We start from the raw sequence: 16,129 nt of genomic DNA on the forward strand, positions 1-16,129 counted from the left end.
CTGTGATGATTGACTGTTATATTTCAGGAACAGCTCCATTAGCTATATTTTGACGAGTGGTCATTTGTCATAGGAAATAATTGAAAGTAATCATCTCATCCTGGTTTTTGTGTGTGTGTGTTACTGTATGTAAGACCTTGTTTTAATCTGTCTTGCAGGAGAGTTCCACTATGGCTCATTTTACAATGTAAGGCAATGTTCTTCCTACATTTATGAAGACTGAATTGAAGGTAAATGCTTTGTATCTCAGCTCAATCTAAAATGTGTATGCTGAAACTTTATGATATAAAGATTAAATCGAGCCTTGAGCAGGCAACCCTGATCACTCACTGGCCTGTACATGTTCTGTTTTTAAATGTTTGCCAAGCCCCCTGAAACAGAATCCTGCACTTGGAGGAGAAAGGGAGACTTTCGATAGGATAAAAATCACACACGGCCCTCATATTCAATGGCTTATTTTTTATTTCAAAGTGTATGAGACCTGCCCCATTTTACAATGAGTATAGTAACAGGTACTCACAGTCTGTCACATGTTCCATTTGGAGTTGGTGTTCAGTAAGATGCTCATATAAGACACTTGGATGCATCACAGTCAACCACAAGTCAACATTACTTTAGTCCAGACTTATTTCATGGTAGCTATGCAGTATGAAGCATCTATAGCACTGCTCTAGAAAATTTGAGCATTAGCTTACATACCTTTTGTCAAATTCTCAGCACAGAGCAAGCCGTCAACACATTCAAATCTATAGCGGAGCCATCTTGGTTGGGAATTGTGGGGATGTGCTTTTTCACCCCTTGTGAAAAATATGGACAAGTTCAAGGGCGGTGAATACTTTTGAGAGCCACTGTATCCTCTGCAAACGGTGGTCTAAACTCACAAAGTGACACCAGACTGGCGCCTGTGGACAATGGTTTAGGTTTAAGGCAATGAATGAACCGAAGCACAAAATACATTTCTAAACTGTATATACAGAAATTTCCGCACAGTTTGGGTGCTAGGTTTTGTCAGTGTAAATTACAATAATGCAATATTGATGTCACACAATCCAAACGCTATCCTTTTTAGATGATTTACAATTTAAATAATCTAAAATCCTCACCATTAAATCTAATCCTCGCCATTAATAATACTGTATTTTACAGTAATACTAGCAACTCGCTCCTAGCTGTTGACACAATAAATCCTTCTGTTTGTTCATGAACCCATGTGTTGCGGTGTAGTAAATGTCCATATCACTTTTTGTCCAGGCCAAAGATCTCTGGGCTCTCAATGAGTATGAACTCCACTATCTGGTTCTGATAGACCATATTGACTGCCATGTCCCCACAGTCCAACTCTGGCCACATGAGTGTCGGCCCAAACACGATGCTGATGCCTTGGGTCGACATCAGGTTCTTCTGAGAACACGTTAGAATCCTGCAGACAAAGAAAGATCATATAAGGGTTCTTTTATTCATAGGGTATTTAATGTTGAGATAGACGTGAAAGGGTTGAAAGAGAGATTTGGCTGAAAGAGCAATGGACCCGTTTTGAAGCCATGCTGCAGCAATACATGTGAACCGAAGGCTTGGACCGTGGGACCCCCCCAGGGTGCAGGGTTACTCCCTATATAGAAACAGATTATATCTCCAAAATCCATGTCATTCTGGGATCCAAACTTGGTTAACTGATGACTGGATTACTTAAGATTATTTTCATTTCATAAAGTTATTTGGAAGAGAGAAAAATAATCCAGCAAACCTATTTGGTATCATCTTGACGAATGATTTGCTCAGGTGGAATCAACTTAGACCTGCACCTTTTTATGCTGAATTGAATGGCAGTAAAGAAATATAAAGGTTTAATGATTTTTTGAGTATCTGTAATCTGATTACAACAGTTTTGCTGATAACAACCTGAAATGATTCACTTTTGGGTGGAATCAGATAACATGAAACTACACCCTGGTGTTATGAAATCTGGGAAAATAAGTTATATCTTTTACTTAAATGGTTGAAGTTTAAACAATGGGATATTAACTAATAAAAAGTCACAAAACAATGTTTGTCAAAATCACTGATCGTCACAAAGCGACATTGGTGCTGAATAAGATAATTTCTGTGGTGTAGAATTTAACCCTTGAATGGTCCCTTTTGATAGCATAACTTTTGGATTATTGCAACTCTGTAATAGTTTGTGCTTCATGTAGTCATAGATCCAGGTTTAGCCACAACTAACTCATTAGCATGCCACAACTAACTCATTAGCATACCACATGTTCAGGATTGGCAGTGAACTGTTGAACATCCATTGACTCTAATCTGTGGTAATGCAGTTCCCCTATCTTTTTTATTCTGCATGACAGTTTACCCGCCTTTTGTGGAAATTTTAATTCAATGTGCAGGGAGTCTTACTTTGGGAGTAACGATGACCAGTGATCAGAGTTCAACCCACCAATTTTCTTTTTCCCCATTGCTACACAAAAGTCAAATGTGTCTTAATAGGCTACATTACTGAATAAGTCTGGATGGAATTTCAAAGGGAGGATGTATGGAGAAGGCCAGGGTATCGGATAAAACGGGCGCAGGAAATTGAAGAAGCACATGCAACAATTGTACATGACATGGTGGATGCTGTAGCATTCCACACCACAATAAGGAAACTGGTCGTACACGATACTCCATATATTGCTTGGCACCGTCCTCCGTGAACTACTCTATTTTTTCCACTGTACAGAATGCCCTGCCGTCTTCCTTTGCCATAATCCACTGGGGAAAAATGCCATTATGTAGACATGAGCGGTGTGCTATATAGGGTGTATATGAGGACTCGGTGGTTGTGCTTCCTGGAGGAAAGCACAGAGAGCGTGATACAGGGAGGCTTTTTGAGAAGCATTCTCCCTGAGCTGAGGCTTGGCGTCGGGACAGGGACTCCAGGCAGGCCCAGGCAAGGGGACCCAGTCTGCTCCACTCTACTCCCTACATAGGGGAGGCTGCAGCCCGCAGGCCTCTGGGCCAGTTATGGAGTGAGGCCTGGAACAGAATGGAAGGGCTGTGGTGTGGGGCACATCTCCAAGCTGTCAGTGGGCTCTTGACGGAGAGTTCTGAGGTGGGATGGGGTCTCTCCATGCCCAAAACGTATCCACACTGGGCCTCTCAGCAGATAATTGCATCCAAAAGGTATTGTCTGGGTGCCAGCACTCTGCAGCACTGCGGCATCTGAAGCCGGTCTTTCGGAAAAGCCCTAAGTGATGTTATCTATGGCACACGTCATAAAACCAAAAGCATGAAAAAGAACTGCCTGTATGTTTTCCGGCTTCAAAGCTTTGTCCTCTGTCATGTCTAGATTTAGGTGCACTACAGCTATGAAATATACTATTTTACAAAAAAAAGAAATGAATAAAATAATATCAATATACATTATACATTTATAATACTTCAGCCAGCACAACTAACATGCTGTAAACGCTGTTAGCGTATACAGGTATGCAAAAGAGCTATCAAGCTATTCATTTTTGACAGACAGACATTCACATTAGGGATAGCCTGTCCACACAGCAGATCTCCCTCATACAGTGTATGTCAATAACATTTTGCTCTGTAAAGGTCACAATCAGGCTGTCTCTCTCACCAATGGAAATATGTCTGTGATTTGTTAATCATACGTGATGGTCAGCATCTTGCTCTGCCATATGTCATTATAGAATCGACCCAGCGTGCGCATGCCATGCATATTTCTCAACCTCATTACCGAGAGAGAGGCCTGACGAAAATCCAATGTGACATAATCATTATGAATAATTATGCTTATCTCACTTTGAGCCAAAAATAATAATTTGTATAACATACGCTAGCGTGCAATGGTGTCAGAGTGAATCTGCAGTAGTGTAGCAACATAGAAGTAAATGCGGAGGTATTACAACAGAACAATAGTAAACTTGTAGTGGTGTTTCACATTGTGCTTGGGAAGTCTTTCCATTCTCAGTGTTCGGGATCTCTCATCCATGGCTTGTAAGGAACACAGCAGTGATGTCTTGGGAGGAAACATACTGCGGGGAAACTGCTATAATGAGTTCCAGACGTGAGGTTCACAGGTGGAAACGTAATTGCAGGAAGTTAAATTCACTGGCACCTATTTATCAGTGCTACCAAAGCACAATAGAGATGTTTTGTCACTGCCAAGCATGTGCTTTAAAAGTCTGGTTGAATCTATTTTTGGGGGACGAGTGAGGAAATACAGAGAAGGAAATGCATTCACTAGAGGTTAACAGCGTTTTTTAATCTCTTCGACCTTGTAAATACTCGTTCATTTCACTGATAAATACAACATACCTATCCATGCGTTGGACATCACCGCAGACTGAGCTGCTTGTCGGGATGCATGTATTGTAAGTCCGCTGTATGTGACTAAGTGTTTTGGTGGGAGTCCCTGAGTGAAACCCGATTAAGATGTGTACGCACTATAATTTCCCATTTATGTCTGCAATTAACCTCAGCCCTGTGCCAGTGTACAGTACATCACTGTTCCCTGCATGTCCGACCATCAGCGTTTTAACTTAATTAGAACAGTGCAATGATCTAAGGGTCTGGACTGCCATGCCTAATGGTTCACTAATGATCTCAAATAAGGCGACTCAATTATTAAACTAATTCCACTGTATATTCACAAGAGGAATACATCACCTAGCCAAGCTCGGAACGATTCGTCGGGCTATGCGTGATAGAAACTGCTAGGCGTCTGGGTTGCTATGCCTACAGTACCCTAGAAGCCGACGACAAACCAGTAACTATAGTGTTCCCGTTCCGCCGCTAGACCTGCAGAAGAGGAAATCACCTTGAAATACTCCCCTAGCCTTTATGTAACAGCTAGTCCCCGACACCCTGGCAAAGTGTTTCTAAAAAGCCGTGGTGGCACAGACGGCTCGTATAAACGGCGAACGTCCGTCCGGCCGACCCTACCCAGGGAGGTGACTAGAGGGGACTGATGATTTGATCTGACGAATCATTGATATCTCCTACATGAGATGACATGCACAGCCCAAGATGCCAATGGTAATTAATTAGCATCTCATTTCGCCAAGCGGGGCATGACAGGAAATGGGAGTTGGACCATGATGGCATCCTCTCCTCCCTCCCTCCCACCCTCCATCCCCCTCGCCTAGAAGGCTCCTCCTAATTGGGTCAGGACCACTGACTCCTTCAGGATCATGGGACAGATAATAAATTGAGGTGGGGTGGAGTAAAGAGGGAGTGAGGGCCAGGGAGCCGGAGGAGGTAGGGCTAGGAGGAAAGGGTATGTGGGGGGGGGGGATTCTAAGGCTCAGAGGTTAAAACTGTAAGCATCAGTAGGGTAAAGTGAACAGACAGCGCCCTGTCTGATCTGAGCTGAGACAAACACCCCTTGGGACCGAACATTCAAGTGGAAAAGTTTCCATGCAGGGAGAATCTCAGAGCACTATGGGTAATCAGCATTGCATGGGACCACGGGAGGAAGTCAAGAGATGATGATTTAGCGGCGTCCTAAACAGACCTATGCAGCAGCACACGTTGATTTTGATTCCCCTCCTAGCGCCGGATGTGGTTCCCCCTCCACGCCTACGGAGGTTATATCCAAAGGTTTGTTTTCCACTCTGCAGGAAGGTCAGCAAGTAAGGAAAGACAGAAAACAGAGACCATGGATTTTCGTTTTTTTTTTTTTTAAGCTCTTGTGGTAAATGGCAACCATGAACAGCAGTGACAAAAACACCCACAAAAAGGAGAAGAAATAGAATGGCCAAGTGAAGGTACACTTCAGAGAATCTGGTTTCCTTGACCACATCATCACAATGCAAGTACACAGCTCCATATTGAAGCCAGGCCCCATGGACTGGGGGGGGGAAAGGAACACTGGTTCCACACAAACGGAGTATGAAGCCACAACAAAGCAGTCAGAAAACTTCATAGACTCCTACATTACTGAAAGCACAGCCAACCCAGCCAGGACCGAAATAAAACCACTCCGTGAAGCCTGGGATCAAAAACCACTCTTCTTTTTGGAATAAACGTTGTTTAATGTACGCAGGCAGGGACACACTCGTTTAAACTCTCTCCACCGTTGCACAGTCTCATTTGAACGTCCTTGATAAGGCAGTATACAGTGCTGATAAGCTTCTTTTTTTTTGCTTTGAATGTGCACTCATTGCGCACTCCCATTTCACCCAATTGTTCTTCATACAATGTTTTCAGTGGACCCCCCGCTCTCTCTCCCCCTTTCTCCCACCCTCCCTATCTTTCTCTCTCACTCCTCTGGCAATCAGAAACAATACACCGTGCCTGTGCACCCTCCAATACTGTTCCGCCTTAAAAAATAAAATAAAAAGGCAAATAATAAGTAAATAAATAAATAACTCACACATGATCCTAATTTACTGTGGTCTCATGTGCAATTTAGATTTGGGATACACATGCAGCCTATGAGAAAGAGAGACTAGGACAGGGAGTGAGAGCGGGTGCAGACTGAGAGAGCAAAGGGAGAAAAATAAGGGAACGAGCTAACCACATTAGTAGGTGTGGGTGTGGCAGCCAAAGTCCTGGATCGGGTCCCTGGGGGCCCTTTCCCCTGCCATTCTGTCACATGAGACATTGTGGCTTGATTATTTGCATGGTGAGAGGGCAGGGGGAAGTCATTCTGTGGTGAGGGACAGACATGCAGGCACTGCCTGGGATTTGTTACGTCCCGCAGTCCCCTTGCAATGAAATTGCGCGAACAAAACAATGCGTCAGTAACTTCATATATGTCGCTCGTGTTCTGATGATGCAAAGCAGAAAAAAAAAAAAAAGGAGCGGCAGAAGGAGGAGCACTGAGGGTAAAGAAAAGACTGGGTAACTTAAACCCTTCGTTAAGATGTGTCATTTCTTGAGAGAGATAACGAGAGAGAGAGAGAGACAGAGAGAGAGAGATCGGAAAAGAGAGAATAAGTTAGACAGAGAGATGCTTCAGGGGTACCTCTGCAGGCCGTAATGCGTGGGGATATGAACAAGGGGGGTGGGGGTTGGGGGGGCTGGACTAATTGAGGGACCTGGCATTCGAAAGCAAACAGACAAACACACGTCCTCTGCTGCAGCCAAGGGGTATGTTCCAGTCAGGGAGGGGCTCATCATTCAAAAATGAGTCATTTGGCCTCCTGTGTGGGGTGGCAAATATGGAGAAGGGTAAGATGGGATAGAACACCTCTCCTGGGACATGGGTTTAGCCATATGGCCCCTTTAGCCTGGCCAGGATGGTCCGAGTGGACCGGGGCCAGGCAACTTGCACACGTAGGCAGCACTGAGGTCATACCCCCTTGTCCTGTACACATGGGGCCGGGATGCCCGTGGGGGAAGGGGGATGGGATAGCAACAAACCAAACTTTGTACAAAGTTTGATGATTTCGTGTGACCTCTCCCTCAACCTTCGCTGTGTGTTTGACACTGGACACACTGAGCCAATAGACTAAATACTTCATTTATGAGTCATAGCATCGGCTATTTCGGTAGCATTCGTCTACTGTGTTCCAGACAGTGCGACTGCGCTCCAGTGACAGGAAATGCCGTGAACTTACCTCTGCAGGTGTTTGAAGAGTACTTTCATGGTGTCCTGGTTGGGTTTGGGAAGCTGAAGTACCAGCTTCTTCATTGCCTGCACCTTCTGCTTGCCTTCCTTTGTTTCTGTTTAAAAGGAACATTTGGGTAATATTGTTAAGTGACAGCAATAGAAAGATTGGACAACCTTTGTGTAAATGGAGAATCATTATTTATTTTGGATTTTTTTTACTGGAAGCCATTAGAGCATTAGTGTAACGAAACACTAAATGGCTGACCAATTATCTATCCCAGGGGAATGCCCTGGTCTAGAACCGTCCAACTGGGTGTCAGATGGGCCCTTACCCATAATGCGTATGGAGACAGTAAACTGATTGGCGACATTGTGTCTGACCTATGACCTCTATGAATTGGTGGTGTCCTTCATTGCCATTGGTACACTGTTCTGTATTAGGTGGGATGAATAAACTGATTAACTCCCTCCAACACTGTGGATGTTGAGACTTTGACTGTAATCAAACCAAAATAGAAACCTAACACATTGGTCAGATGAGTTAGATAATCCCAGGGAGAAAATCCTTGATGATTTTGTCCTCATAGGGGCTAGACAGGGACGTCAATACAACCATCCCACAGAACAAGCTCCATTTCTACCCCAAAACAACTTTGCGTGTTAATCTGAACAGATGTTAGCTGTTGCTGTTGCTACCCCATCTCGGAACAGCGGAGGAAACACGTATGACTGATTGTATGTGTGTTTCGCTAAAGCGCCAGAGATGGAAAAAGAGAAAGGAATAACTGAGAAGAAATCCCACTTTGAACCCTGAAAACTGCAACAGTCAGTAACACACCAACAGTTTGAACCGGTCAGAACCAGTGCCACTCAGTGTGAAACCAAGGAGGTGCAAGACCTCCCTATTCATCTGCTGAGACATGCCACCTTGCAAAGCGGTGACAATAAGCTCACGCGGCCCCTCTGCCCTCCGTGTGCTCAGCATCTATCTCCCACCTCTGGAGGGACCCGCGAGCCAGGTTAACACCGAAGGTCTGACGGCGCTGCGTGTTCTCATTACCACAGATTGTTAGCAGGCAGAGCCACGGAGCTAGGCAAGGACAATGTTTGGCCCCCTGTCTGTTGTACCACGGAGGCTCCCCTTAAGCACGGCCAGAGCAGATGTCTGCGTGTACACCGAGCTGGCACGGGCACAGGTGGCAGATGCCTGCGTCGGGTGCCAGCCCCTGCCAGTTGGGCACAGATGGACAAACACGTTCTGGGAGAGAGGGTAGGGCCCCTGACCTTCTGCTCTAGGTGAGCCTCGCCTGGGCCCCTCTCTGCCCCCGGCAGGATGGAATGTGTGGGAGCTTTCCCTGCCCTGCCTGGCGGACAGAGTCTCATTTTCAACTCAACAGTGCTCTCGTTTTGTTTGTGTCCTTTGCATAACTGGAAGTGATCCCTGAGACTATTGGAAATGACTGGAGATGAGAACTTAAATCCAATCTGAAATAGAACAGGTAATATATCTGTTAAGTACCTGAAACACTGCTGTTTACAAGAGGCATCTGCTGCCACAAAACAAATCATTAAAATATTTAATCTAGTCTCTATTACTGGCACAACGGACATGATTCATTAATTACTTTGCTGTTGGTGGCTGACATATTGAAGATGCCCCTCAGCTCACCATTGAGGACAGATGGTGAGGACAGTGTCATTAATATAAAGCAGGCTGAAATGCCCTGTTAGGATTATAGCATCTACATTTGCTGATTCACTCCAAAGGGCCACACCCTGAAACATACGGTCTAACCTGACTGCAGTCACACAGTGTTGTGGAACTGAACGTGAACAGAAGCCATTCGAGTTTTGGTAACGCCTTCACACATTATAAACCTTGACATCATTTTCTTCATTCAAATCTGCCACAAATTTCAACACACTTCTGTGCACTGATAGTTGTATGCTACCTGAATGGTGAATGAGCTGATTTGACAATGGGGAAAAACAGCCACTGCGATGCAAGTTTGAATGAACACAGCATTTAAGTTTATAAAATGTTGACAACGATAGTCAGGCATAGATCAGTGCTGAACCATTTCTTGGAAGTCACAATTTCCTTTTCTAATATTGTTATGGATTCAGCACAGACTGGGGTAAAGGCACTCGATGATGGGAAACATCTCAGAGGAGAGAGCGTTCTCCCCAGAAGACGGAACTTACATTAGTCATGTCAACTTCAGTCCCCGGCTGCAGCATTAGGCAGCTTTTGGGTACCTAGGGGGGATTGAGTGATTTATGACCTGTTATGACAACAGACCATTACCAATTCTCATCCAGGCCTATATTGAACAACACAAACAAACACTGCTGGGTCAGTGTCATTCAATACTGTCTAGGGCGTGGACAGCGGAACAGTCATTTGATCCAGAACAAATATGTAAAAGTGATTAAGCAGAATGGGTTGGAACAACAAGGTTAGTGCCCTCAATGCGCTTTTCTCCCTATTTCTTTCGATTATTTTCATATGAAGTAGACATAGCCTACAACAGGATGTTTTATATTCGTGCATAGTCACTATATTATTTAATTACTAAAGCAATTACTTCCAAATCTGTCTGAAATCCAATATTAGTAATTGGAAAGCATCAATATGTGTGTACATTCTCTGCTCATTTTATGGAGAACAACCGTACAATAGCCTCAAGTTTTCCCTCTCTGATTTCAGATAAGTGTTTCAATTGGTGACACAGTGACTAGATACACATTCAGCACCTTAATCGCTGTGCATATAATCCCATTACAAACAGGAAAACTTATTTTGTTTCAGGAAATCTAGCTATACAACCTCATCTCCAGGCTTAGTGTACTGCATGGCTCACTAAACCACCGTCAAGGCAAATATTGGCAGAAAGCAAGTAATCCTGCAGGTTGTGATTAAGATTTTAAATGGATCCCAATTGTGTTAGATAATGAATATCAAAGTCTTAGAGGATGGCGTCTGTAATTTCTTAAACATGAAAAGCTCCTTGATGAAATACAGGAATTAGATATTGTCTCATTTCAAACAAATTGCGTGGCCAGCTTACTTGCATGCAAATGAGGTGGAGTTGTAGAGAGTTATAAAAATAAATTAACTAATAAGTACAATTGGATGCCCCCGTTTCTTAAAAAGGTACTATCTTGAAGAGTCTTGATCAAAGGTAAAATATAATTATGAGGAATTATTTTTAGCAAGCTCAAATATTACCAACTAAAGAGACCTCAGCACAATACTACAGCACAGAAGCATGGAATAAAAAAATGTAAAAAAATCTAATTTGTTCAATCTTTCATTGCATATTCATGAAAGTGCTTTGCACCACATTCCCTATTACAGAAAATACACAAACATAATTAATACTCATTATGAACACAGATCGTAATTTAATAATCAATCTGTGATTATGATGAGGGCTCTGTATGAACTCAAAAAGTAACATAAACAAATCAAACAATGTCAAAGTAATTAGAACACTTCTTTGTAAAGAACTTGCAGGGCTTTTGGCTCTTTATACTGTGAATGCACTTTCTGGTTTTGAGGTGGAATGCACAAATACCAGGATGTCCCAAATCATTTTGTAAGTTCTTTCCTGAGTCATGCCACAAAATGAGTGTTTTGCATCCATTTCAGATAATTTAAATGCCTTGTATATGAAATGAATAAGGACTTGCAGGATTGCAAGTAAATCAGCATTTTGGAATGAAATGACAAGTTTTTGGGATATTTCAACAAACTCTAGAAAAAAATCCTGCTCTTCAAAAGTAAATTCTGAACAAGTTCATTTCCATGATTATTGATTATTTTACATCGGTGTGCCATTTTATGCATAAACTGAACTCTCATTTAGTTATGGTGAAATTATTCTTTTTTTAAATAGTGACTATCCAATAATCCAACCATAGCAAAAAAGCAGGTTCATGGTGTCACGATTCTGGTAAGCAGGACGCCAGTTGAAGGACAACAAAACGGTTTAATAAAAAAACTGAGGTGGGTAAAAACAGAAAATGGCAGGCGAAAACACAGACTCATGGCCAGCAAGACACATACAGAAAAAGACTCAATGACTCAACAAAGGGCTGACAGAATTGGGAATACTAAATAGGGTGCTAACGAGGACTAAAGAGCAAACAGGTGAAAACAATCAGAAAAAAAAGGAAAAACGGAACCTTACAGTGTTTTCCCTTTTATTTGGCCATTTTCTTGTGTTTTGTGTCAGAACACCAAGATAATGGTCCATAACGCTTCAACTGTTACCTATAAATTCACAGGCTATAAAATGTTTTCATACATGCATTCATTTGGCACACCGTTTTGCACACAATAAGCTTCCAATCTAGTCATCATAGTTTTACCATGTTACGGTCAACCATATTCATTTACACCGCACTTATTTCTACATGTATACTCTGGTATCTATTTAACCTCTTGTAATAGCAGAAGCTTCGCTCTTTCTGAATGAATATTAAGTTAACGTGAAATAAAACGTTTTATTTTGACCAAGTTCAAAAGCAATGATTTGCTGGAACAACCTTTCTCCTACCGTAAGGGTGATTACTAGCTAAACTAGGCCAAATAATAAATATGTGTGCAATTATTCATATGTAAATTTTGTGTCCCTTTGAAGCTTGAGACGTGTTGTTACCCAAGATGACCTGGAGCTAGCGATGGACTTTTTTCACCAATAAAATCTGGATCAAATATGCATCTGACAAGCTGACCCAAATGTAGGCTAGTCCTGGCTGCAGAATGTTGGATATCACCACGATAGCAATTTAGAAACGCATTTCAAACAGGTCCCGAACACTCCAGAGAAATGTTATTCTCTTATTTGTTTGGCTCACATACACTGAATCCACCGTAATACAGAAGCAACATTTTCATAAATACTAAAACCACGGGTAAAGTTATTGCTTAAGTGAGAGAATCAACTCCTACTGATATGCCATACATTTTACTTGACTCTTGCAGAAACGTTTCCGGTGTGTTTCTGTGTCAGTATGGTGAATAAATAGAATCCATGTAATATACTGTGCTAGCTAGTTAATGATGAGAAAGTCCCTGGCTCAGTAAAGATGTAGAGGGAGCAGCATTCAGTCTCCTCACCTCTCCTCGCCTGGGTGGCCCAGTTACTATCTCACATGACTCCATTTCCATGGTTACTGAGGGCATAGACAAGGACCCAACAACTTGGGAAAATATGCATGTTTTCTAATTAGCATTTTTGAATGAACAGAAGACGAATGTTAGGAAGCTGGCCAATCTGAATGTCGGGGAGAAGTGAATGGAATAAAATCACCAAACTTTAAGAAAGGTCAGATGTAAGTGTAAATATCAAGAGATAAACATGCACACATTCTGACAGCGTCCACATTGCTGTGAACGTCTAACGTCCCAGGCGATCGAGTCCTCAGCCCCAGATTCCCCTCCATCCGCCGAAACGTTTCGTCGTTCACTAGTAACACAGACAACACCGACGCCGTCCTTCACAGACCAACCCCATGGTTCCAGTGTTCAGACGACCGCTACGGACATGGTTCTCTAACTAGATCAAACTCAATTCATCAGCGTTCGCATTGATTCGCCCGCCCAACAAAAAGGAGCGTTTGTCTGTGAGACAGGTGGCTGGAGGTTCCAGATTCCCCACTCTGATACTGAGGCCCACATGAATAATAGAACGTGGTAAGTTGGTGCCAGGATCATGGCCTGCAAACACAGCTGCTCCTCTCAGCCTTCCAAGAATGAGCAGCTCACTGGAAAGAGAGACAGGGAGACAGGACATGCACGGCCCCACCTGAGGACCACGGCCTGAAGAACTAGTCAAAACCTGAGGGATCGAGAGGGAGAAAGGAGAGGTGAGAGGAGGGCGGATGGGACCGGGGGGAGGCAATAAGAGGGGTGGGGGGTGTATTTGCAGCCAAAAGTGAAAGGAAATAAAAACGAATGAAAGGAAGGCAGGTGTGGGACTGAAGACGAGGGGTTTCAATCGTGTTCGGTATACTTAAGAGCCAACGACATCAGGTCTCTCAACGTTATCTGCGGCCGCGGCATTCCTTTCATACGGCACACAAGGACTAGGCTGGAGCATGTGCAATGGTAAACCAACCTGTACTCTCTTTGTCCAATGGGACCTAAGGTCTTGCTTCATTAATCCGATAACGGTGAAACATGCACACGCCGCCCGTCAGTCCAGTCGTCTGTAAAACCACTGGTTCCTGGAACAGTGGTTTCAATTAGAGACCAGGCAATGTGTACTGCCTAATCAGCACACCTCCCGTCCACACGGGCCCACAGGACCTCCCCCTAATGCAACCCCATTACAGGCCTAGCAAGCAAGGGCAACGGGACTCTAATGATGACGACCCATCTCCATCACCAGGAGACACTCCCAGACTCAGTGTCCTAAATGAGGGATGATGGATGGGCACTGGGCTCGACGTCAAACGGCAGATGAGGCCTCGCTTTCATGTTCTCAACAGTTTACGCAGCTCATTAACCAGGACCAGGTTGTCTTGAATAATAAAGGCCTGTGTGTTGCTGGTAGATCCTCTCAAGCGTTTCCCGGTACGCAATGCTAACGAATGGTGTGCTGTACGTCACCATATGGCCGTTAATATATCTGTTTAGTTGCCCTCTCTTATTACAACCACCTTCATTTAGTCATGTATCTGCAGTTGCTCCACCCATGGTCCTTTCATCTCGACAGTGGAGCACGGCGGAGCAGGTTCTCCTAATTACACCTCCTGCTATGAAGGGCTTCCTACATTACTAATTAGTTGTCTAAACGCTGTCTGACACTCATCAGCCGTGCACATGCTTATCTGATTAACTGGATGTAACCACCTTGAGCGCCAGTGGGGATTCTGGCCTACATTCTGAGCATGTAAATATTTATTGCCAAATTATAACACCACCTTGGGATTGTTTTCCCAATCTGTTTTGGGGGGCTTCTAGGGTCTCTAAGAGAATCCTTGGGAATGGGATGGGACAGCATTCATAACAGCAGGCACTCAATACGTGAAATAACGTACTTGGAAATAAATTAACATCTTACTTTATAGGGGTCAAAGAAAAAGCACGTGTTTAAGCACATTATTCAATCTGAGGTTAGGTTTTTTATCTGAGGAGCTCAGGAGGGGGCAGATGGCCTCTGAACTCCAACGGCGAGACGGACTTACAGGGCCCAGGTAGAATTTCAACACATCCTAACATTTCTTAATAGCATTGTTCACACCAGGTTAATGCTGGCCTCAGCAGGACAACTGACTGGCCGAATACTGGCGTGAGGTGTTGAAGTGAGTCAGGCTCGGCGTAGGTCGGTGTCTGCACGTGCACATAATCTGCGCGTGCATCTGCGTGCGTGTGCACGCTCGCAATTACGACATAACTCAGATCTAATGTGGTGATATCTTCTGTCTGGCTGCAGTGGCTTTTGGCCCATAGAATTCCCCTACTCAGGACCAGGGGGTTTCAGGAATGAGAGAGAGAGAGAGAGATCATGACCCCCTCACTGTTCAACAGCGACCTCTTTTGACTGACTGGACAGATGGAAAAGATGCTACGTAGGTCTGCTACCTTCTTGAGGCTGGAGGGGGTGTGAGTGACATATTGTGCATACAGCACAGCGTCATCAGAAAGTTCTACGGGGTTATTCGACACCCCCAAATGCAACCCAATGGTCCAACTCTGATGGTGTTTAGCCCGTACATGAATGCCAAGCGACCGTGTGAGAAGATGGCTTATGATGTCACCTCTGTTGCTAAGCAGATCGTGGAGGAGTATCAGCTCAGAATACCACGGCTCAATCCTCTGTGGCCTCTCTCTGAAGGAAAAATCGTTTAGTGTTTAACTGAGACGCCTTAAGGACAACGTTTCTAGAGGCAAATAAAAGCACATGAACTACAGTATAGTATAAACAGGATTAATGCTAACACACCGCAGGGCCTGATGCGCGTGTTGCTATGTAAAATCCAGGGTTGTCTGCATATTTTACAGACTAAATATCAACCGTTGCCGAGTCCATTAATCTGGATCCGGAGATTATTTTTTATTCATTTCAGCTTTTTGATCATCTTTCTTTACCTCAAACTGGGTAAAGATCGAAGGTGACTAAAACCTGACTGCGATATCAAGCTTTGTGAGTATTCTGAAATATGCCTGAAACTAACAGTGATGTGCTGATGATGAAACTCAACCCCAGCTGGCCTAGCTGTGTACTCACTGATGGCCTCCACAAATGGCTCAAAGAATCGGAAGGGAAACAGGGGCTCCGGCAGCTCCCGGAAAAACAACTTGAGTGCCCCGGTGACGACGTGGATGTCCTCCCATTGGCTGTCATCCAGGTTAAACTCCTCCTCTGGGACAACACCAGGAAGAGAGGAGAAGAGGGTTGAGGGGATAGGAGAGAGTGCAGAGAGAGAGAGAGTTGAGGGAGAGAAACATGAGGGGTGAGAAACAGAGAGAGAAAGAGACAGTGACAAAGAACCACAGAGGGGTAGAGAGAGGACAACTCAGCTTTAATTAGGAGAACTAGGGAGGGCTAATTAGTATGC

General features: G+C 43.9%; 1 protein-coding gene across 1 annotated transcript in view; it reads right to left on the bottom strand.

Annotated features, from left to right (window-relative positions):
- Window positions 1-444: 444 nt before the first annotated feature.
- Window positions 445-16,129, bottom strand: part of arhgap15 (Rho GTPase activating protein 15) — a 46,535-nt gene continuing 30,850 nt past the window's right edge. Inside the window, exons 11-13 of the mRNA XM_010879953.4 lie at window positions 15,799-15,933; window positions 7,563-7,668; window positions 445-1,420 (exon numbers count right to left, since the gene is read on the bottom strand). Of these exons, the coding sequence (XP_010878255.1) occupies window positions 1,237-1,420; window positions 7,563-7,668; window positions 15,799-15,933 (425 nt within the window). The 3' untranslated portion in view covers window positions 445-1,236. The remainder of the gene's footprint in view (window positions 1,421-7,562; window positions 7,669-15,798; window positions 15,934-16,129) is intronic.

The sequence above is a fragment of the Esox lucius genome, chromosome 16 (genome assembly GCF_011004845.1).
Source record: "Esox lucius isolate fEsoLuc1 chromosome 16, fEsoLuc1.pri, whole genome shotgun sequence".
In the NCBI taxonomy this organism is placed as follows: domain Eukaryota; kingdom Metazoa; phylum Chordata; class Actinopteri; order Esociformes; family Esocidae; genus Esox; species Esox lucius.